General features: G+C 41.9%; 1 protein-coding gene across 3 annotated transcripts in view; it reads left to right on the forward strand.

The window, feature by feature from the left end:
• ADCY8 (adenylate cyclase 8) overlaps positions 1–22,239 on the forward strand; it is a 122,299-nt gene that overhangs the window by 30,575 nt on the left and 69,485 nt on the right. For all 3 annotated transcript variants that reach the window (XM_039335801.1, XM_039335799.1, XM_039335800.1), the window contains exons 2-4: positions 12,770–12,919; positions 17,194–17,324; positions 19,115–19,226. In XM_039335801.1, coding sequence (XP_039191735.1) covers positions 12,770–12,919; positions 17,194–17,324; positions 19,115–19,226 — 393 coding nt within the window. The remainder of the gene's footprint in view (positions 1–12,769; positions 12,920–17,193; positions 17,325–19,114; positions 19,227–22,239) is intronic.

Raw genomic sequence — 22,239 nt, forward strand, 5'->3', positions numbered from 1 at the left:
CCCCAACACTCTGGGTCCTCATTTTACTGACTGCAGAAGGATGGAAGGCTGAGTCAACCTTGGAGCCAGTTAGAATCAAACTTCTGGCAATCAGCAGGAATACTGCTGCACCACCATGGTTCAAACAAAGTTGAGTTTAACAGAATAACAGTTGGAAGGGACCTTGGAGGTCTTCTAGTTCAATCCCCTTTTCAAGCTGGAGACCCTATACTACTCCAGACAAGTAGATGTCCAGTCTCTTCTTAAAGGGCTCCAGTGATGGAGCACCCACAACTTCTGAAGGCAAGCCATTCCACTGATTAATTGTTCTAACTGTCAGGAAATTTCTCCTTAGTTCTAGGTTGCTTCTCTCCTTGATTCGTTTCCATCCATTCCTTCTTGGCCTGTCTTCAGGTGCTTTGAAGAATAGGTTGACCCCCTCTTCTTTGTGGCAACCCCTTTGTGGTCTCACCTTGGAGATACAGATGACACAACTCTGAAAATGAAGGCAATGAAGACTTAGGTTTCCCCCCCTTAGGCACTGGAGCTAGAATGTTAATACAACTAGTATGGAATTGGTGAATGGATATGATGGTGTGTTTTTTTCTTCTTCTTCAGACCCTCAATCTAACCTAGTGTTGTTATTGGCTGTTGCATTGTATTGGTGTCTTTATTTAGCTTGTCACCCACTATTCCTTTTGGTAGATGAGTAACTTTGGAAAAAGTGCAAAGAGCAACTAAGATGATTAAGAGCCTGGAGACAAAAAAACATACAATGAACGGTTGCAGGAATTGGCTATGGCCAGTCTAGAGAAAAGAAGGAGTAGGGGTGACATGATAGCAGTATTCCAGTATTTGAGGGGCTGCCACAAAGAACAGGGGGTCAACCTCCTAGCAGTAAGGACAATTAACCAATGCAACAACTTGCCTTCTGAATTTGTAGGTGCTTCATCACTGGAGGTTTGTAAGAAAAAACTGGACAACCACTTATCTGAAATGGTATAGGGTCTCAGTCTTGAGCAGGGGTTGGACTAGATGACCTCCAAGGTCCCTTCCAGTTCTATTCCATCCGAACTATATACATTTGTTTAATAAATAAATCCATAAATAACACCATTGGTACAATATAATTTTTGCATCCATATTCGTTGTTTGTTGCATCATATAATCCATCTAACATTTGCTGCAAATCATTCACGTTCTCAGCCAGAAATATGATAATATCTGCATGCCAAAGGATGTGTACATTCACATCCTCTAATCTCACAAGTCTTTCTTACACATTTATCCAAAATATATTTAAATAAAGAGTTATTTATCAAAGGGTTATATATCAAAGGTGCTATTTATGGATTTACTTATTAAACAAATGTATGTAGTTATCCAACTGCCAAAAGGAATACTGGATGACGACAAAGTAAAGATACCAATACAATAACCAATTACAAGAATAAACTAGGTTGAGGGCCTGAAGAAGAAAAAATAACCTCATATCCGTTCACCAACAACTCCATACCAGCTGTATTAACATCCTGGCCCCAGTCCCTGGGTCAGGGGTAGGCAACCTCGGCTCTTTTATGACTCATGGACTTCAACTCCCAGAATTCCTGAGTCAGCCATGCTGACCCAGGAATCCTGGGAGTTGAAGTCCATGAGTCATAAAAGAGCCGAGGTTGCCTACTCCTGCCCTGGGGGAAAGCCCAGATCTTCATGGCCTTCCCAAGGCCCAACAAGATTGGTCCCATGACAGAGAAGGCATCCTTCTAAAGACCTGTGGTGGCCCAGTGGTTAGAACGCAGTACTGCAGGCTAACTCTGCTGACTGCCAGTAGTTCGATCCTCACCAGCTGAAGGTTGACTCAGCATTCCATCTTTCCGGGATCAGTAAAATGAGGACCCAGATTGTTGGGGGCAATATACTGACTCTTTAAACCACTTAGAGAGCCTGTAAAGTACTGTGAAGTGGTATATAAGTCTAAGTCAGTGGTGGCGAACCTATGGCACAGGTGCCAGAGGTAGCACTCAGAGCCCTCTTTGTGGGCACACGTGCCATGCCCCAGAGATGGTAACCATCCCTCTTCAACCAGCCACTCGAGGTGCCATGTGGCCAGATGCATCCCGGCACGGCTGGTTTCCCTCCCCCCGTCCCGTCCCTCCTGGCCTCACATGCTCTTCTTTTCCTGGGCACAACCCACTGCATCACTTCCTCAGCTGTTGGCCAGCTGTCCAGCTCAGAGGCGGTTTTTCTGAATTGCTGGCAGTGGGCTGTGGAGCCCCAGAGTACACCAGTTGAGGAGCCATCAGGCTGTGGCTGCTGATGGACACCGGCGGCCCCCATGCACTCACTGGCCTCTGTGTGCGGGGGCCGATGGTGTCAGGCAGCAGCCACCCTGGCCCCTGCCTCACCTTGCCCCATGGCAATGGTATCCCCACCCTGCCTCACCCCGACTCACCCCGCAGGATTAGCCTCCTGCCCACTGCCCCACCTGCCAGAGACCCCCTGGATCTCTCCCAGCCCTGCCCACAGGCGTCCCTCCCCACGAGCAACATTGAGGTGACCATGCCCACTTTGGCCGCACCCACCTAATCTGCCATGAGCACCACAGCCACGCCCACCCAGTGGGCCACGTCCCACCTGGCACCCGGGGATAAATAAGTGGGTTTTGGGTTGCAGTTTGGGCACTCAGTCTCTAAAAGGTTCGCCATCACTGGTCTAAGTGCTATTGCTATTCCACGCGGAGGGGTGAACCCATTTGCAAGGTATTCCCTTTTTTTCTCATGGGTATTTTTGTTCCATCACTTATGGAACCACGATTCAATTTCCCATTGGGGGCAAAAGCCCCTTAATTCAAGCCTTGATCAGATGTTTTGTCTAAATCAGGAAAGAGACAATAAATGTTCTTTTTCACTTTCTCAGGTTTGAAAAATCTTTGTTTCGTGGGGAAGGGAGGGCAGTGTCTTGAGAAAAAGAGATTTCACATTCCTGTTTTTTTTTAAATCTTGCTCTTTTTGTGAATAGCGTATGAATAACCTAGCTCTTCCTTGCCAGAAACGCACTGCTTTTTGACTGATTAAAATACATATTGTAATGTCATCTAGCAAAACTCTTGCCGTATACTGCATGACAGGTTGCAGATAAAAAAATGAATTACACTGAATTAAAATCCATTTCCAAATATGAAATTATCTTTCCCCGTTTGACTTTGGTTTACTCTTTCTGCCTTGATCACAGTGGTGGGGGATTTTGTTTAATATTGACTTTGCTAAGAGCTTCAGGGGTCTCCGTGTAAAGGTTATCTTGTAAATATAAATTTGATTGAATCCCTCATTGAGTTTTCTACATGGATTCAAAAAGGGATCGGTGCTCTTAGCCGCTGGAACATTGATAATGTGCCTTACTGTAATTGATCTGTTTAGTTTCTGTTGGTTCTCTGCAGAGATGAAAGAAATGTTTGCAAACTGATTATGTCTCCTCAAGTTTGTGACAAAATAGGATTAGGTATCTGGATTTGGCTAAAAAGGGGTATAATTTGAACTAATAGACCTTGAGAATATAGAACAGGTGTTGTGTTGAGATGATTTAGTAGAACAAAAACCATAAGGAAAGACAAATCTTTGCCTGTCAGCTTTTCAGAACTGCAAAAAAAAAAAAAAAAAAATACAAGAATTGTCGGGTCCATGGTGTTCTATGACCTCGGTGGTTTTCTTTTATTATTATTTTATTATCTTTATTATTATTATTTTCATTATTTTCTTTCTTTCTTTTGTTTTCGAGCTTGGTTTTCTTGCAGATGTTTCATTACCAAACTGGGTAACATTATCAGTGCACTGATGAGGTTGACTCATTTGATAATGAAATGTCAGCAAGAAAACCATCAAACTCAGACAGCATCAAGGACCCCCCACAGTTCAACACTGAGCTCTTTTGAAGAACCTAATGCTTCAGTTGGCTAATATTCAAGCAAAACAATCTTGAAATATTTTTAAAGAGATAGTTTAGTGCCGTGGTTAGGCACTAGATTAGAGCCTCTGGCAAGACTGAGAGTTTTGTTCTGCCTTAGGCACAAAGCTGTTGTGTCACCTTGGGCCAGTTCTTCTCTCTTCACCAAGAAGAAAATGGTGGCAAACTACTTCCAAAAATGCTATTCTCAAAATTTCTCCAGTGGAAAGGAATGGTACATAAAGCCATATAATACATTTTTTTTCTTTTTACAACCCTTTGACCCCTTTGTTCCAGGATGGAGTTGGGGCAACTGATGGAGCTGAGCGTTTACTAGCTGGATGCCCTTCCTGATACCTACACAGAGTTCACAGCAAATATTGTCTCTTTGCACCCTGATAGAGAAACATCTGTCACTGTCTAGAACTGAACTCTCAACCTTCCAGGTGGAAGGCAAGCATCTTCACTTTTAGGCTACCGCGCTGCCCCAAAACCAAATAATACATTAATAGATAAATAAATATCCACAATTAACATCGTGAAGGCAATACGAGGAACCAGTTTCTTTGATGATTGAAAATATAGAACAGAGTTCAGAGTCTCCCTTGAGGAAAAGCCAACTTTGTGGGTTTTTCAGTCTGCTCCTTCTTCTCTTCCTATTATACATGCAGAGCAGGATTTCAGACATGTTGTAATGAAGAACTGTTTATAACTCCTGTATCTCCATACATGTGTCAGAGCACTAAATTAGGGGAGAAAGGAACAAGTTAATATTTATTTGAGCACTTTAGTGCTGGGGGTGGCAGAATAGGCATTCAGCAAAGATGGACCCATTTTAGATATAACAAGGAATGCATAAACCTGGAACATGATATAACAGAATAATCCCAGGAGGGCTTCTGCTGTTCTAACCTGTACTCCACGATCTATTAAAGTCCTTTTTTTTTTCAGTGTGTATTTTTCAATCTGCCTAGTCCCTAAAACACTTTGTCAAATGATGTCATATGCTCATCTGGCATTATTGTTTTATATACATATGGGAACAAATTCCACAGGGAAACATTTAAGTTGATGAATTTGATGCTTGCTGAACTTGGGAGAATGGAAAATGGCCCCCATGAATGCAGGAGCGGTTCAGGGTTGGGTAGGCTTGCTATAATAAAGTGGGAATGAATTAAGATGGAAATTGCTTGCCAAGTCCGTAAGGAGAAAAATGCATTTTTGTATACCAGCTGACCCAAAGCTGAGACTTCACAGATGTGTTAGGATTGTAATTGTGTAAATTCAAAACAACAGAATAACAGAGTTGGAAGGGTCATTGGAGATCTTTTAGTCCAGCTTCCTGCTCAAGAGAAACCCTATACTATTTCAGACAAATCTCTTCTTAAAAACCTCCAGTGATGGAGTATTCATGACTTTTGGAGGCAGGCTATTCCATTGATTGATTGTTCTCACTGTCAGGAAATTCCTCCTTAGTTCTAGGTTGCTTCTCTCCTTGATTAGTTTCCATCTGTTGCTTCTTCTCCTGCCTTCTGGTGCTTTGGAGAATAACTGGACTCCCTCTTCTTTGTGGCAGCCCCTGAGATACTGGAACACTGCTATCATGTCTCCCCTCGTCCTTCTTTTCCTTAAACTAGACATACCCAATTCCAACAACCGTTCTTCATATGTTTTAGCTTCCAGCCCCCTGATTATCTTTGTTGTTCTTCTCTGCACTCTTTCTAGAATCTCAATTTCTTTTAAGATCTGTGGCCATGCAATGCTGGTTACAGTGTTACATTCTCAGTTTAGTCATTTTTCATCTGTAAGGAATAACAGGTTAGGCATGAGGGATAATATCCAACTGATGTCTTCCTTTGGCCGAATTGTCCCCAGTCTTCATTCTTTTCCATTGTTGTGTAAATAATAAGTCAGAAACTAAATTTCCATTGTCAGCATAGTAGTGCAGGTAACGAGTGAGTGAATTTGGGGCATATTTCTATTTGGTGGGAATCATATTAGACACTGTTGTGAGATCTCGGATTAGGCAGACAAATATAGCATGCAAAGTGTTTCTTGACCATTCATTCATTCATTCATTCATTTGCCTTTATTCTTAGCGTAGCAGGAGGTAAAAAAAGCCAAGAACTCTTGGTGACACATAATCAATCAATCAAGGGGGAAAGGCCTTGTTTGCTTTGAAAGACAGGCTTTTCCTGACAGATACCAAAGCTAATACATATAAATAAACTTACAATTCTCTCTCCTGTTGCTGGGCATCTGGCTTTAAAGGAGAGTGGAATGTAGAAAATTACTTTATGAGCTAACTGCTCTAACAGTTCGGTGACTAATTGTCTGTCAACCACCATCTTGCTTCTGCTAACTTGACAGAGTGTCTCCAGTCTCATGAAATGTAATTGTCACTGAATTTTCCATAGGAGTTAAATAAGGAGGCCATTTAAAACTTAGCCGGCAAACCTTTTTGAGGCTGGTAAAACCTAAACTTTCTGTCTTCTGCTTTGGGTCTCTTCTTGCCTTTGGGTATCTGCACATGAGAAGCAGGTCTGATATGGTGTTGTCCTCCTTGGGGATTCTTTTGGGGGGATTTTGAGTCCCTCTGAAGTCTGTATCCCTTTAGCACCCAAGAGCACTTAATTCTCACATTGCTTGCCAGCCAGCTACCTTCCTTTTTCCTTGCCTCTCCAACAGCCACACCTCTCCAACTTTCTGTCAGGTTTTCATGCATTTTAATTTAATTATCGAGGTGATCACGCCCACCTTGGCCACACCCAGCCAATCTGCCATGAACACCACAGCCATGCCCACCCAGTGGGCCACGCCCATCTGGAACCGGGTGATAAATAAGTGGGTTTTGGGTTGCAGTTTGGGCACTCGGTCTCTAAAAGGTTTGCCATCTCTGTCGTAGGATATGCAATGAGACATTGTTGTAGTTAGAGCATTTTTGAGGGGCTGGAGAATATATGCAGGCAAAAATATGAGGGGACTCGGTGCTAGGCAAGTTTGCTGACTCATATAGATCTCCAGCCATTTTGCATTCTGAAACCTCTTTCCTTCCTTCCTTCCTTCCTTCCTTCCTTCCTTCCTTCCTTCCTTCCTTCCTTCCTTCCTTCCTTCCTTCCTTCCTTTCCTCCTCCTTATCCTCCTCCTTGTCCTCCTACTTGTCACCTTCTTCCTCCTTCTTCTCTCCCTCTCCTCTTCCTCATTGTCCTCCTTCTCCTTTTCCTCTTCCTTCTCCTCCTCTTTCTCCTTCTCCTCCTCCTTCTCCTCCTCCTTCTTCTCCTCCTTCTCCTCCTCCTTCTCCTCCTCTTTCTCCTTCTCCACCTCCTTCTCCTCTTCCTCCTCCTCCTCCTCCTCCTCCTCCTCCTCCTCCTCCTTCTCCTCCTTCTCCTTCTCCTCCAATGGAGATAGTAAAGGAACTGAAGCAAAGAGCTGCAATCCATTCTCTGCAATTTGTCAGCTTAATGAGATCAACAATCTGAGCAGCCATAAGAGAACAGTGCTCTTTGATAATGGCTCCTTTCAGAATGAAGGGTGTCTTCCTTGACAAGGGATGTCAAAAAAAAATCAAACAAGACAAGATGGCTGCTCTGTAACCAAAGCCCTACCCCTTCGCATGTTGTACATTTTTCATAGGTAAAACAGGGGTGGAACTTTGATTGCATGGTCATCATTTTGACTCCTAAAGGCACCTTTGTTTAAGACTATTCTTTAGGGCAATTTATCCATCAGAGAAGATGTTTCGTGTTCTCATCTGGCTTTCTGGTTTTAGAGGACCCCATGCCTGTTTTCAGAGCCAATTTGGTGTAGTGGTAAAGATACCAGGCTACAAACTAGGAGGTTACTCTCTCTCAGCTCTAGGAAGCCAGCAATGGCACACTATTTCTAGAATCTTGCCATGAAAACTGCAAGGATTTCTCCCAGCAGTTGCCAGGAGTCCATATCAGTGGTGGGATCCAGCTGGTTCGCACCACTTCAGCAGAACTGGTAGCTAATTTTTTGTGGCCCAGGCCCAGAATGGATTTCCAGAAGTGGCATCCACACAGAGAACCAGTTGTTCACATATTTGAATCCCACCACTGGTCCATATTGATATGACTGCACAAAGTATGCCTGCTTTCAGAGTTTCAAGTACTCATTTTTCAAATTTATTCTTGTTTTGGATAACAGCTCCCTTCGGGGAAAGAAATTTTACTTTATAATTTTATTTGATCTCTGAACAATGGGAGTCATGATATCCACAGAAAGGGAACTGTGATTAAAGATCTCCTGTGACGTTCTGATGCAAACATGTCCCTCAAATGCTGACGTCTACCCCAAATACAAAATAGAAGAACTGGCTGTCATAATGTCCTTGCAAAATTCGTTTCCTCTTGTATTTACAATTCTAACAGAATAACAGATTTGGAAGGGACCTTGGAGGTCTTCTAGTCCAACACCCTACTCAAGCAGGAAACCCTATACCATTTCAGACACATGGTTGTCCAATCTCTTCTTAAAAACTTCCAGTGTTGAAGTATTCACAACTTCTGAAGGCAAGTTGTTCCACTGATTAATTGTTCTTGCTGTCAGGAAATTCCTCCTTTATTCTAGGTTGCTTCTCTCCTTGATTAGTTTCCATCTGTTCCATCTTGTTGCTTCTTCCATCTGTCCTGCCTTCTGGTATTTTGGCGAATAGGTTGACCCCCCTCTTCTTTATGGTAGCCCATTAGATATTGGAACACTGCTATCATGTCGCCCTCTAAGAATACCTCAATCCATGTATTTTGAACATATATCTTTGCAACACTGACATTTAGAAATTGTCATTATTGTATTGATGCTGTGCTGGTGCAGTGGTTCGAATGCAGGATAACTCTGCTCACACTGCCAGTTTGATTCCTTCTATTCTGATCGGCTCACGGTTGACTCAGCCTTCCATCCTTCCGAGGTCATTAAAAGGAGGACCCCGATTGTTGGGGTCAAGATGCTGACTCTGTAAATCTCTTAGAGCTGTAAAAAGCACAATGAAACAGTATGCAAGTCTAAGTCAGCTGCTCCCAACTTTTTCTATATTCCCCACCCCTAGAACGCTTCTGATACATTCTCACACCCCTTATAGAAGTTCGAAATAATGGCAACGGATTATGCATATACACTATAATTTTGAAAACCCATGTTTTCGCATCCCTTGGAATATCATCTAGGGGATGGGAAGACCCCTAGTTGGGAACCCCCGATCTAAGTGTATTGCTATTTTCAAAATGTTCAAGAATGCTAAATTTGGTAGCCAAGATGTAATGCTACAACTTTGGGGCACTTTTGTGTAGCCTGTCATGGTTCCGACAGATGAAACTCTTCAAAGAACTTTGAGGTATTGTTTACCTTAAAGAATCTTTATTTGAGCAGCATAGCATCAGCACATACATAAGTGAAGCCAAAATCTGGATTCCCCTCCCCTTAGCACATAGTATCAAATACAATTCCGTCCTCTAGTTAACAGTCATAAATCACATTTTCCAATTAGTTTGAAATGCAGACTTTCCCTTCATTACTCCATCCCGCCATTTCTTATCATCTCTTATTTCAGAAGCCCTGAATTCACACATTATTTCAATATTGTTGTGTCTAACTAACTCCCATCACATTCCTCTTCCTCCCCCAGTATCATCTAATTCTAAGAGTAAAGCATAAGAAAGAAAAAGGCTGCATCTCCATATCTTGTCAAAGCAAGAACATCCAATGTTAGCAGCATTGACATAGCCAAAGAGAACCCAACTCTTATTACATACTCTTCCCAAAAAGCTATTGAGTAACGAAGCCTAAATATGAACCTGCCTGATGATTTCATTCTGTGTTCATTATTTCCCCAAATAAACTGTCAGCGATAACAACAGTGCCATGCTGGGTATGATGTATGTTTTTCCTGATCCCTCTCCTCCTATATTACACCAAACTGCCAAGACAGTCACAAGATGTTCTGTGAAAATAAATGAAATAAAAATATATTAAAAATGGCTAATTATGTTTGCAATCAGTCTTGACTCTGGCACCATGACTCATCCTTTGCAAACATTTGTGGTTCAGCGAGAACTTAATGCTCCCAAATGCTGCTTATCTCTTTTCATCTCCATGCAGAGTCAGCACTTTATGTTTTAGGAGCTTTTATCGAAATCCAGAAGATGATTTTGTTATATTTCCATCATGCTCTTGCCAGGCAGATCTAATTCTTCATAGCCCATATGTTGACTTGGTTTTAGAACATAGAACAGTGATGGCGAACCTTTTAAAGACCAAGTGCCCAAACTGCAACCCAAAATCCACTTATGGATTGTCAGGTGCTGAGTGGGTGTGGCCCATTGGCTGGGTGTGGCCCATTGGCTGGGTGTGGTCTATTCAGGGTGTGTGGCCCATTGGGTGGGCATGGCTGCGATGGTAATGGCAGACTGGGTGGGACTAAAAAGTTCAATCAATCAATTCCAACTTTGCAAGATCTTTTTTTCCCACAAGAAGTTGAAATTGACTGATCTAGGACTGGGGCGACGGCGCACATTCCCACAGAGAGGGCTCTGAGTGCCGCCTTTGGCACCCATGCCATAGGTTCGCCACCACTGACATAGAACATAGAATAATAGAGCTGGAAGGTCTTGGAGGTCTTCTAGTCCAACCCCCTGCTCCAGCAGGAGACCCTGTACCATTCTAGGCAAATGGTTGTCCACTCTCTTTTTTGAAAGCCTCCAGTGATGGAGTACCCACAACTTCCAAAGGCAAGCTTTTCCATTGATTGATTGTTCTCACTGTTAGGAAATTTCTCCTTAGTTCTTGGTTGCTTTTCTCTTTGGTTCTTGGTTGCTTTTCTCTTTGGTTAGATTCCATCCATTGTTTCTCGTCTTGCCTTTTGGTGCATTGGAAAATATGTGACCTCGTCTTCTTTGTAGGAGCCCCTCAAATATCGGAACACTGCTATCATGTCTCCCCTAGTCCTTCTTCTCATTAGAGTAGACATCCCCAATTCCTGTAACCGTTCTTCATATGTTTTAGCCTCCAGCCCCTTTATTTATTTATTTATGAGACTTATATACCGCTTTAAGTGCAAGCACTCTCTAAGCGGTGTACACCAGTAAGCAATGTATATATATATATATTTACATTATCCCCAACAATCTGGGTCCTCATTTTACCTACCCCGGAAGGATGGAAGGCTGAGTCAACCTTGAGCCGGTGAGATTTGAACCGCTGACCTGCTGAACACAGTCAGCTAAAGTGGCCTGCAATACTGCACTCTAACTGCTGCGCCACCTCGGCTAAAGTGGCCTGCAGTACTGCACCTCTAACTGCTGCGCCACCTTAATCATTCTTGTTGCTCTTTGCATTCTTTCCAGCATCTCAGCACTTTTTTATATGGTGGTGAGCAGAACTGGATGCAGTATTCCAATTGTGGCTGTACTAGGGCTTTGTAAAATAGTATTAATACTAATATTCAACCCTGACAGTGATTCAGAAAAAATGGGTATATTCATAATTCATTTAGGAAGGGCTTCTTTGTGTCACTCCTTTGACTGTGAATTTTGATGCAGCTACTTTGAATGAGTTGGCAGGGGGTTGCAAATTGCATGCCTGGTAGAAGAGGTTGATCATCCCAGATAAGAGGAACATCTTGTCCGTGGTCGAGGATATACAGAAGTTGCACTTCTCTTCTAGAATTTTCAGACAAACATAGATTAATATGCAAGAAGTATTCTTTAAGTACATTAATTAATTCCATCCTCAGTTGATTCATCTGAGGGTATTGGAAGGTTCAATTAAAAAGCATGTGAATTTGCAAATCCTGAATTAATTGGGTTTCTGGTGTGGGAAGTAAAGTCTTCATCCTGATTCATCCAAGCCGGGAATAAATAAACAACGTGGCGACTGCTTTGGGAAGAAAGTTGCAATTTATTGAAGAGCTAGAAAGATGGTTCTTGCAGGAAAGACCAGAGAAGAGAAGATCCTGAGCACATGTGGAGTAGGTTTTTATACCCTCTGAAAGCCTTTTGTTTGGAATAGTTTCCTGTTCCTGTTGCATGAACTTTGAGGCTATTTCCTCAAAGTTCACGCCACAAAGTATTCTGACCTGAGTTTAGGTGTGCCTCTCTGGTATTCTTTATGGTGATGGGTTAGTCCTATTATCATATCCTACTTCCCTGCTGATGGGGCTAATGGTTCCTAGAGTTTGGGTGGGGTATGCAGATTTTAGGTCTTTGTCTTTTTGAGTTTCTGGCTCCAACTTTCTGATGGTTTTACATTTGCATTTGTATAAGGCTGGCTCCTGCTTGGGACAGAGAGATTTGGGGGCAGGGTTGGTTTCTGCTTTTAAAAATCCTTTTGAGGAAATATATTTTTCTGCCCTTTTAATATTTCCTTCTCTGGGGCTCTGACTTCCCTCACTGGTATGTGACTTACAGTACAGTATGAAATGATTGGAAACTAACAACTCCAACTGTGACATTCATTCATGGGACCACTACATCTTACACTTTCTTCAACATCTCAAGCAGATACCCATGGTATAATTTGGGGAATGTACAAATCGATTTCAGCTCATTGGTTAAAAGACTGATGGTTGATCACCTAAGTATTATTTTAATTATCTATAACCTGAATGTATAGATCACGGAGAATATTTGTACTATTTGGGCGCAAAGAGAAAATATCTGCTGCAAACTCCACATAGGCGTCAGGAAGGGCATCCAGCCAGTAAATGCTCAGCTCCATTCAGTCACCCCACCTTCGCCCCAATAAAATGGGATTACAGATTGTAAAAAGAAAAAAAAAACATGTACTAAATTTGAATACAAACTTCTCATTTATGATCATTTCCTGTTGCCCCCTACAGACAGCAGCTCAGGCGGTTTTATTTATGTGCATGAATACCGCTGGGATCTTCATTAGCTACCTATCTGATCGAGCTCAACGCCAAGCCTTTTTAGAAACTCGAAGATGCGTGGAAGCTCGACTGCGGCTGGAGACCGAAAATCAGCGGCAGGTAAGGCGAGAGGGAACATCTGGAGAACTTCCCCGGTGTGCTCTCCATGATGCCTTTGGCTTTGCAACATGGTGTTAGAAGTAAAGTCTTCATCCTGGTTCATCCAAGCTGGGAATAAATAAGCAAACATGGCGACTGCTTTGGGAAGAAGGTTACAGTTTTTTGCAGAAAGATGGTTCTTCAGGAAAGAGCAGAGGAAAGAAGGCCTGAGCACATGGTGTAGTAGGTTTTTATACCCCCTCTAGCCTTTTGTTTGGAATAGTTTCCTGATGGTAATGGGTTAGTCCTATTATATCTCAAAAGTCATCTCCTGTTTCCCTGGGGCTGGGCTAATGACTCTTAAGAGTTTCTTTGTCTTGCGTTCCCTGGCTCCAACTGTCCTAATGGTCTTATATCTGCATTTGTATGAAGTTAGCTCTTGCTTGGGACAAAGAAATTTGGGGCCAGGTTTGGTTTCTGCTTTTCAAAAAATACTTTTGGTGAAAAATATATTTTCCTTTTTAATATTTCCTTCGGGGGGGGCTAACTTCCCTCAATGGCTTGGCAACATTTGGGTTCTTGCAAAAAAAAATATGGATACAGAGCTTTCCATCCAATCCACAGGCTTAGGAATGAGGCATCAGTTCTTGGTGAAAAACACTCAGTTGAAGTTTAGCTTTTCTCGCCCTGAAATAAGTTCCATGCCTAAGAAGAATTTAGCAACAATACGTGAAATGCATTTGGAATGAAGACAAAAAAGGTTTATTAGTGCTGTTATAAATGACTTTTAAAAAAAAAAAAAAAAAAAGGAGCAAACTCTTAAGCACCAGAGGAGAAAATAGGTACTTTTTCTTTTATGAGCTTACCGGTGGCCCCAGTCATTCATTCAGCTGAAGACCTCTAGATAAAAAGATATGAGTCATCTTGCTTTGAGCTAAAATTTGAGATCATCCATAACTATTTGTATGCAAACATTTGGGCATAGCACAGGAAGTTTAATTTCTCTCCTCCTTCAATGGAATGAGATATATGATAAGCACTGGTCCAAAGGAACAGCAATAAATAAATAAATATGAGTTTGTTCTACCCCAGGCGAAGTTTTGAGGATAAGAGAATGGATCTTAATCTAAAGTCTTTGATGCGTGAAGTGACTTCTCTCCTCCAAAGTGGTGTGAACTTAAGTATTTTTTTTAAAGCTACAAGCCACAAACGCAATACAAATGGTGAAAAAAGCAAGGTTCTACATTTAGGCAAGAAAAACCAAATGCACAAGTACAGCATAGGTGGCACCATGCTCAATAGTAGTAACTGTGAGAGGGACCGTGGAGTCCTAGTGGACAATCACTTAAATAGGAGCCAGCTGTGTGCTGCAGCTGCCAAAACGGCCAACACAGTGCTAGGCTGCATTAACAGAGGGATAGAATCAAGATCACGTGAAGTATTAATACCACTCTTCAATGCCTTGGTAAGGCCACACTTGGAATACTGCATCCAGTTTTGGTCACCACGATGTAAAAAAGATGTTGAGACTCTAGAAAGAGTACAGAGAAGAGCAACAAAGATGATTAGGGGACTGGAGGCTAAAACATATAAGGAACGGTTGCTAGAATTGGGTATGTCTAGTTTAACGAAGAGAAGGACAAGGGGGGACATGATAGCAGTATTCCAATATCTCAGGGGCTGCCATAAAGAAGAGGGAATTAAGCTATTTTCCAAAGCACCTGAAGGCAGGACAAGAAGCAACGGGTGGAAACTAATCAAGGAGAGAAGCAACCTAGAACTAAGGAGAAACTTCCTGACAGTGAGAACAATTAATCAGTGGAACAGCCTGCCTCCAGAAGCAGTAAATGCTCCAACACTGGAAGTTTTTAAGAAGAGACTGGACAGCCATTTGTCCGAAATGGTGTAGGGTTTCCTGCCTGAGCAGGGGGTTGGACTAGATGACCTCCAAGGTCCCTTCCAACTTTACTACTATTATTATTACTAAATATGAAATAACCAGAGATATAGGAGGAAAATCTGCTAATATGCATTGATTGTACTCATTAATATCCCATTCTTCCTACTGAGCATTCAACTTCAAAAAAGCAGTCCTTCTGCACCTCGTTAATAGAAATATAGTTTTCTAATTAGAACAAGAAATGGGTTCATTCAAACCTGGATTTATCAACCGAGTCCAGTTCCAGGTGCTACATTAGGATTTAAACAGACTTTAATAGGATTATAAAAAGCTATTATAGAGGGAGACTGTGGGAATGCAGAATTAAAATTAAAATTTAGAAGGGGTCTGCTACATTGAAACCCGCATACTTGTTCAATAATAATTGGCCTGCAGACCAAGCAATAATAACAGCACTTAGGCTTATATCCTGCTTCATCGTGTTTTACAGCTCTCTCTAAGCAGTTTACAGAGTCAGCAACTTGCCCCCAACAATGTTCTAATGAGCTTTGTAACACCGGAACTGCAGAGAAAGGATCTGTTCAGCTAAAGGAGATAGTTTTCCCTGCTCTCTATATCCAAAGGAAATAGTCACACATAAGTCACAGAATCATAGGGCTGGAAGGGTTCTTGGAGGTCTTCTAGTTCAACCCCTTGCCCAAGGCAGGAGTGCTTATACCAGGGGTAGGCAACCTTGGCACTTTTATGACTCGTGGACTTCAACTCCCAGAATTTCTGAGCCAGCCATGCTGAGGGGAAAGGGAGAGGTTTCCAAGCTGAGCCATGCTGGCTCAGGAATTCTGGGAGTTGAAGTCCACAAGTCATAAAAGAGCCAAGGTTGCCTACCCCTAGCTTATACCATCTCCGACAAATGGCTGTCCAATCTTTTCTTGAAAACCTCCAGGGATGGAGCACCCACAACTTCATTCTCACTATCAAGAAATTCCTCCTTACTTCTAGGTTGGATCTCTCTTTAACAAGCTTCTACCCTTTGCCTCTTGTCCTGCTCTCAGGAGCAGTGGAGCATTGTATGCCCTCTTCCTTATGAGATCCCGCCAAGTATGGGAAGACTGCCATCAGCTTCCCCTAAGCCTTCTCATCGTTAGGTTAATGGCAATTGCACTTAGACTTATATACCGCTTCACAGTGCTTTACAGCCCTCTCTAAGTCGTTTACAGAGCTAGCATCTTGCCCCCAACAATCTGGGTCCTCATTTTACTGACCTCGGAAGGATGGAAGGCTGAGTCAACCTTGAGCCGGTGAGACTCGAACTGCTGAACTGCTGGCAAATGGCAGTCAGCAGAATTAGCCTGCAGTACTGTGTTCTAACGACTGCGCCACCACGGCTCATAAGCAGTGCTTGCGACTAAGGATTAAACTCAAACAGGAGGAACTCAAAATGATGGACTTCTCCCACTGAAGAGTCTAGCATATTGTTTTTCAACCTCAGCAACTTTAAAATATGGGGGCTTCAACTTCCAGTGGCTGGAACCAAATCTGGTGGACCCTCAGAAACAGGGTTGAGGAAGGAAAAATGCTGATATATGAGAAGCTACATTTCCTCCATCTTGCAGGATCATACTTTTCTCTCAAATGTTTGACGCTTCCAAATTGTTTGTGAACTAATTTGACATGAGGGAAGGTTTTTACATTTCTTTTCCCTGCAAGTTGATTTGAAAAAAAAAAAAAATCTAATGCCTGCCATCTCCTTTTAAACAACGTTCCATGCACACTTAGAAAGAAAGGAAGGAAGGAAGGAAGGAAGGAAGGAAGGAAGGAAGGAAGGAAGGAAGGAAGGAAGGAAGGAAAAAAGAAAGTAAGTAAGTAATTTAATACTTTCAATATATACCTAGAACTAAGGAGAAATTTCCTGACAGTGTGAACAATTAATCAGTGGAACAACCTGCCTCCAGAAGTTGTGGATGCTCCAACACTGGAAATTTTTAACAAGAGATTGGACAATCATTTGTCTGAATTGGTATAGGGTTTCCTGCCTGAGTAGGGGGTTGGACTAGAAGACCTCCAAGGTCCCTTTCAACTCTGTTATTCTATTATTTTGTTATTGTCCCATTTCAAAACTAACCAAGTGTTTTATTTTTATTCATTCATTTATCAAATTTATACAGTTCCCCATCTCATTAGAATCTTCACCAATGAAAGATTCATATACTGAATGTGTGTGTGTGTGTGTGTGTGTGTGTGTGTGTGTGTGTGTTCCACTGAATCAGTAAGTAGGCTTTCCCCAGCCTTAAGACCTCAGGTTTTTTTTTTTGTTTGTTTGATTTGTTGCAATGTTCTTGGTTCATTAAACCTAGAGACTATTAATTCCTCTCTCCGTTTTTGTTTGTTGTTTCAGGAGCGGCTGGTTCTGTCTGTGTTACCTCGATTTGTTGTGCTAGAAATGATTAACGACATGGGCACTGTGGAGGACGAACACTTACAACACCAGTTCCATAAGATCTACATCCACCGTTATGAAAACGTCAGGTGATTCTCTTGTTTTCCAGATTAATCATGTCTTCCTCTGCTGAATGCATGCTCGTCTTTAGGCCAGTTCATTCCTCATTGGGTTTGGAAGGTTAGGAGATATTCCTGAATTGCTGAGCTTCTCTTCTCGTTGTTGTTCTTCGCTCCTTTTTCCTGTTTGACAACGGAGATGTTCCTGTCTCAGTTTCTCCCAATATCCCAGCCTTCTTTTGCTCGCCTCACTTTCTGGTGCAAATGAGAGGGTTTGATTTAATTTGAGTGCTCCCGTTTTCCGTTGTAGCCCACCGAGTCTGCTATCTCAAGCATGCTGACTTCCAAGGATGTATGGACAGAATTGATAGGACTCGTTTCCTTGTAAATACAATTCAGCTTCAGCTTCAGCTCTGATCTTTGCCGTTACTGCTGTATGCTCAGGCAACTGCAGCAATCACACGGATGGGCACAATTCAAGATATATGTAAGGCTGATTGATGCCTACATGGGCAACTGCCAGGAAACTGAAAGAAAAGCAGAGAAATCAAAGCACGGATAAGAAAGGAATAACCCTCATGAATGCAATAGGGCACCCTGAAACCCAATTCAGCCTGCATTGCTAGCTAGCAATCCTGCCAGTTGGAATCCTGTCTTTTAAACTATTCAGTTAAAACAGGGGTCTTCAAACTTCGCCCTTTTATGACTTGTGGACTTCAACTCCCAGAATTCCTCCGCCAGCGTGCCTGGTGGAGGAATTCTGGGAGTTGAAGTCCACAAGTCATAAAAGGGCCAAGTTTGAAGACCCCTGAGTTAAAATAATTATTCAGACCTGCATAGTTTATTATGCTTGAGAAGAATTCTCCAGTTATCTATGCCATCCTATCATAGGCTTAGTAAATTAATCCCACTCCCTCTCTCTCTTTTCCCCTCCCACTCCCTGGTTAATTTAGGGCCGTTGAGTTAGGTAGAGTTTGGGTGGTTGCAGAGACAAATGTTGCCTGTCTAACTGCTACAGGTAGTCCTTGACTTATGACCACAATTGAGCCCCAGATTTTTGTTGTTAAGCAGTAGAGATGTTACGTTTTTCCCCATTTTACGACCTTTCTTGCCACTGTTGTTAAGCGAATGACTGCAGTTATTAAGTTAGTAACTCAGTTGTTAAGTGAATCTGGCTTCCCCATTGACTTTGTTTGTCAGAAGGTCACAAAAGATGATCACTTGTCCCCGAGACATTGCAACCATCATAAATACATCTAGTTGCCAAGCATCCAAATTTTGATCACATGACCATGGGGATGCTGCAATGGTCATAAGTGTGAAAGGCTGTCATAAGTCACTTTTTCCAGTGCTGTTGTAACTTTGGACAGTCAACAAATAGTTGTAAATCGAGGATTACGTGTATTAATTCCTCTGTTTCTTCACCTTATCTGTTCTTTTTTTCCCCTGTTCTGTTTCTTGAAAATTTGCCTCTGCCACAAACATTGTTTCTAGTCCACGTCATTAGAAAAGTGAAGGATCAGATTGGGGACATATCATTCTGGAGAAAATCCATATGAGGGATCTTCAAACTTGGCAACTTTAAGACTTGTGGACTTCAACTCCCAGAATTCCTCAGCCAGCCAGGCTGGCTGAGGAATTCTTGGAGTTGAAGTCCACAAGTCTTAAAGTTGCCAAGTTTGAAGACATCTGATCTCTATAGTCACTAAAACATGATGGCAGGATCAATCAGACATCAGACTTGTCTAGGTAGCATTGCTATTTGAATTACCCTACTTTATCTCTACTAATCTGACTGTTCATCTCCTTTCTGTGTTCAGCATTCTATTTGCAGATGTGAAAGGATTTACCAATCTCTCTACAACATTATCGGCTCAAGAGCTGGTCCGGATGCTGAATGAACTTTTTGCCAGATTTGATCGCTTAGCACACGTGAGTCCAGCTGCTGATGCCTTTTTCTGAACTTCGGTAGAGAAGCAGGATGGAGAACACACAGTTACACAGAGAGACCCTCTTTTTTTTGGGGGGGGTGTCTTAAATTTGCATATTTGGTGACTCACTAGGCCAGGAGTAGGCAATCTTGGCTCTTTTATGACTTGTGGACTTCAACTCCCAGAATTCCTGAGCCAGCCATGCTGAGGGGAAAGGGAAAGGTTTCCCAGCTGAGCTATGCTGGCTCAGGAATTCTGGGACTTGAAATCCATGAGTCATAAAAGAGCCAAGGTTGCCTACCCTTGCAGTAGGCCAAAGTCAAAATTTTGTTTTTAGTTTCCAATTGCACCTTGGCTTTTCAAGTCCAAGGCAGGCAAAACTAACATGTGCTTGGCAGGCTTGTTGCATAATTTTGAAATATTCCTGATTTTAATCTTGCTTTGTTAACGGCTCCTTCCATTGATTTGCCTAGCCAAATTGCCTTTTATCTTCGTCTGAAGCAAAAGTTTCATTACCATTTCCTGTTTCATAACATTGGATAGTGGTCCTTGAGGAACTGGCTCAGTTTCCTATTAGGACAGGTGGCAAGTTGTATTCTCCATGTCTGTTGGTGTAGCCAAATCTCCAGAATCCTTAGTGGGAAATAAATGCTTTTAACATTGTGGTCTATTTCCGTAGTCTTAAAGGGGAAATTGAGTTTGATTGGAGGAAAGTCTTTCCCGCAATTAGGATCACTCTCTTTCTCAACTTTAGCTATTTATGATGCGTGGACTTCAACTCCCAGAATTCCCCAGCCAGCATGGCTGGCTGGGGAATTCTGGGAGTTGAAGTCCACGCATCTTAAACTTGTCAAGATTGAGAAACACTGCTGTAGATACTAAACAAGGGTTGAATCTGGCAAAGAGGCTAAGTTTGTTATCAAGCCATGGTGCAAGTAACCCTCACATCTGAGAAATGACTAATAAGAAGACTGTTACTACTAAAGGATAGAAAAAGGAATCACAATGTTTAAATCCTAGGGCTATTAGAGAACTTGATTGCTTGGTTGACAGATGAGCTGTCCTCTTCTCCAATTTCTTTGGAGATACGGTATCCACCTTTCTCCATTTTTCTTCAGACCCTAGTTTCCCAACTGAGATTAACAGCACACTCTTAGCATCTGCCAAGAATTCAGTATATCAGTCCTGGTTGAAAGAAAATTGATAGTATGACATAGGACACAAGAAAAATAATCCATTATTTTCTAGCCTGGGGAGAGAAAGAGAAAAAAAAAATGTTCTGATTGGCTTCTTGGAATAAATAAATGTTGCAGAAGTTCATTGACTTTATTCAATGTCATTTTTTCTAGCTTAGTTCCTGACAGGCCATGTTGTATTTTTCATGTGTTTATCAAGCTTACTTTAAATCATGCCTGGGAATTTTGTCATGGGTTGTAAGAACTTGAGAGAAAAAAAATACATTAAACTAAAACTTACCTAGTCCTTTAATTTGTTCATTAGATTGAAGCTCAAAATAGGAGATGAATTCAACTTCATGTCATCTGGTTGTTCTAGTGTGAATCATCAATGATTATCAAGACTGATACTGTTAAAAGGCTGTTTTTCATAAATTAGTCTCATACTCCTTTGTAACTATTAAAATTCCCTAACACAAGACACGCAACACCTCTTGTGTTGGAGAATCCCACAATTTAATTATACTGTGCTCTATGTAAAAAGCCTTCTTTTAATCCAACATGTATACAGAATTGTTCTTCGCCAGCAATAATGTACATTAAATGTCCATCTCCAAGGAGTAGCCCTGTCTCCTCGCTGAGATTTTCATGCAGAAGTGAGATGTTCTCTTGCATTCCGTGGGTCAAGAATAAGCTTCAGCTAAATAGCCTTCAAGAACTCCTTGAGCTCCAATAATTCATGTTTCATCTTCATTCATTCATCTTCATGACGGAGCTATTACTAATCCCTCTTATTAAATGAGTAAATATTCAATGAATGAAAAACATCTTGCTGAGTCATCAAGGAATGCATCTGCTATTATGAGCTAATTTTAGTGGGTTCAGTCTGGCATGAAGTCCTATGATTAGCAGCCTACTGCATTGATGATCAGAGTTAATGATACTCCTCTTCATGTTCTGCTCACGTAATGGGAAGCTGGAAGGGTAGAAAACTGTATTGTCAAAAAAGGGGGCACTTTTAAAGCTCTATGGTTTTCAGTAGGAAAGCCAGACAAATGGTCTCTGCTATTTTTACAAGCTTTGGTGGTGATGATGGTGGTAACGACGATGAGATTTACAAGTGGTCCTCAGCTTATGATCACAGTTGGGATCAGAATTTGGGTTGCCAGAATAACATAGCTGGAAGGGAACTTGGAGGTCTTCTAGTCCAACCCATTGCTTAAGCACAAAACCCTCATCATTTCAGACAAATGGCTATCCAATCTCTTCTTAAAAACTTCCAGGGTTGGAGCATTCACAACTTCCGCAGGGAAGTTGTTCCACTGATTAATTGTTCTGTCAGGAAGTTTCTCCTTAGTTCCAGGTTGCTTCTCTCCTTGATTAGTTTCCATCAATAGAATAGAATAGAATAGAATAGAATAGAATAGAATAGAATAGAATAGAATAGAATAGAATAGAATAGAATAGAGCTGGAAGGGACCTTGGAGGTCTTCTAGTCCAACCCCCTGCTCAAGCAGGAGAACCTATGCCATCTCAGACAGGTGAATGTCAAGTCTCTTCTTGAAAATCTCCAGTGATGGAGCACCCACAATTTCTGGGGGTAAGCTGTTCCACTGGTTGATTGTCCTCAGTCAGGAAGTTTCTCCTTAATTCCTGGTTGCTTTTCTCTTTGATCAGCCATTGCTTCTTGTCCTGCCTTCCGGTGCTTTGGACAATACCTTGACCCCCTCTTCTTTGTGGCAGCTCCTCAGATACTGGAAGATTTGAAAGATACTGGAGATACCAATCCTTCTTTTCATTACATCACAAGGTCAGATCTGATTTTACAGACTTTTTTTT

Source organism: Crotalus tigris, unplaced genomic scaffold (assembly GCF_016545835.1).
Source record: "Crotalus tigris isolate CLP2741 ecotype Arizona unplaced genomic scaffold, ASM1654583v1 scf7180000017661.16357234195:1864864, whole genome shotgun sequence".
Lineage (NCBI taxonomy): Eukaryota > Metazoa > Chordata > Lepidosauria > Squamata > Viperidae > Crotalus > Crotalus tigris.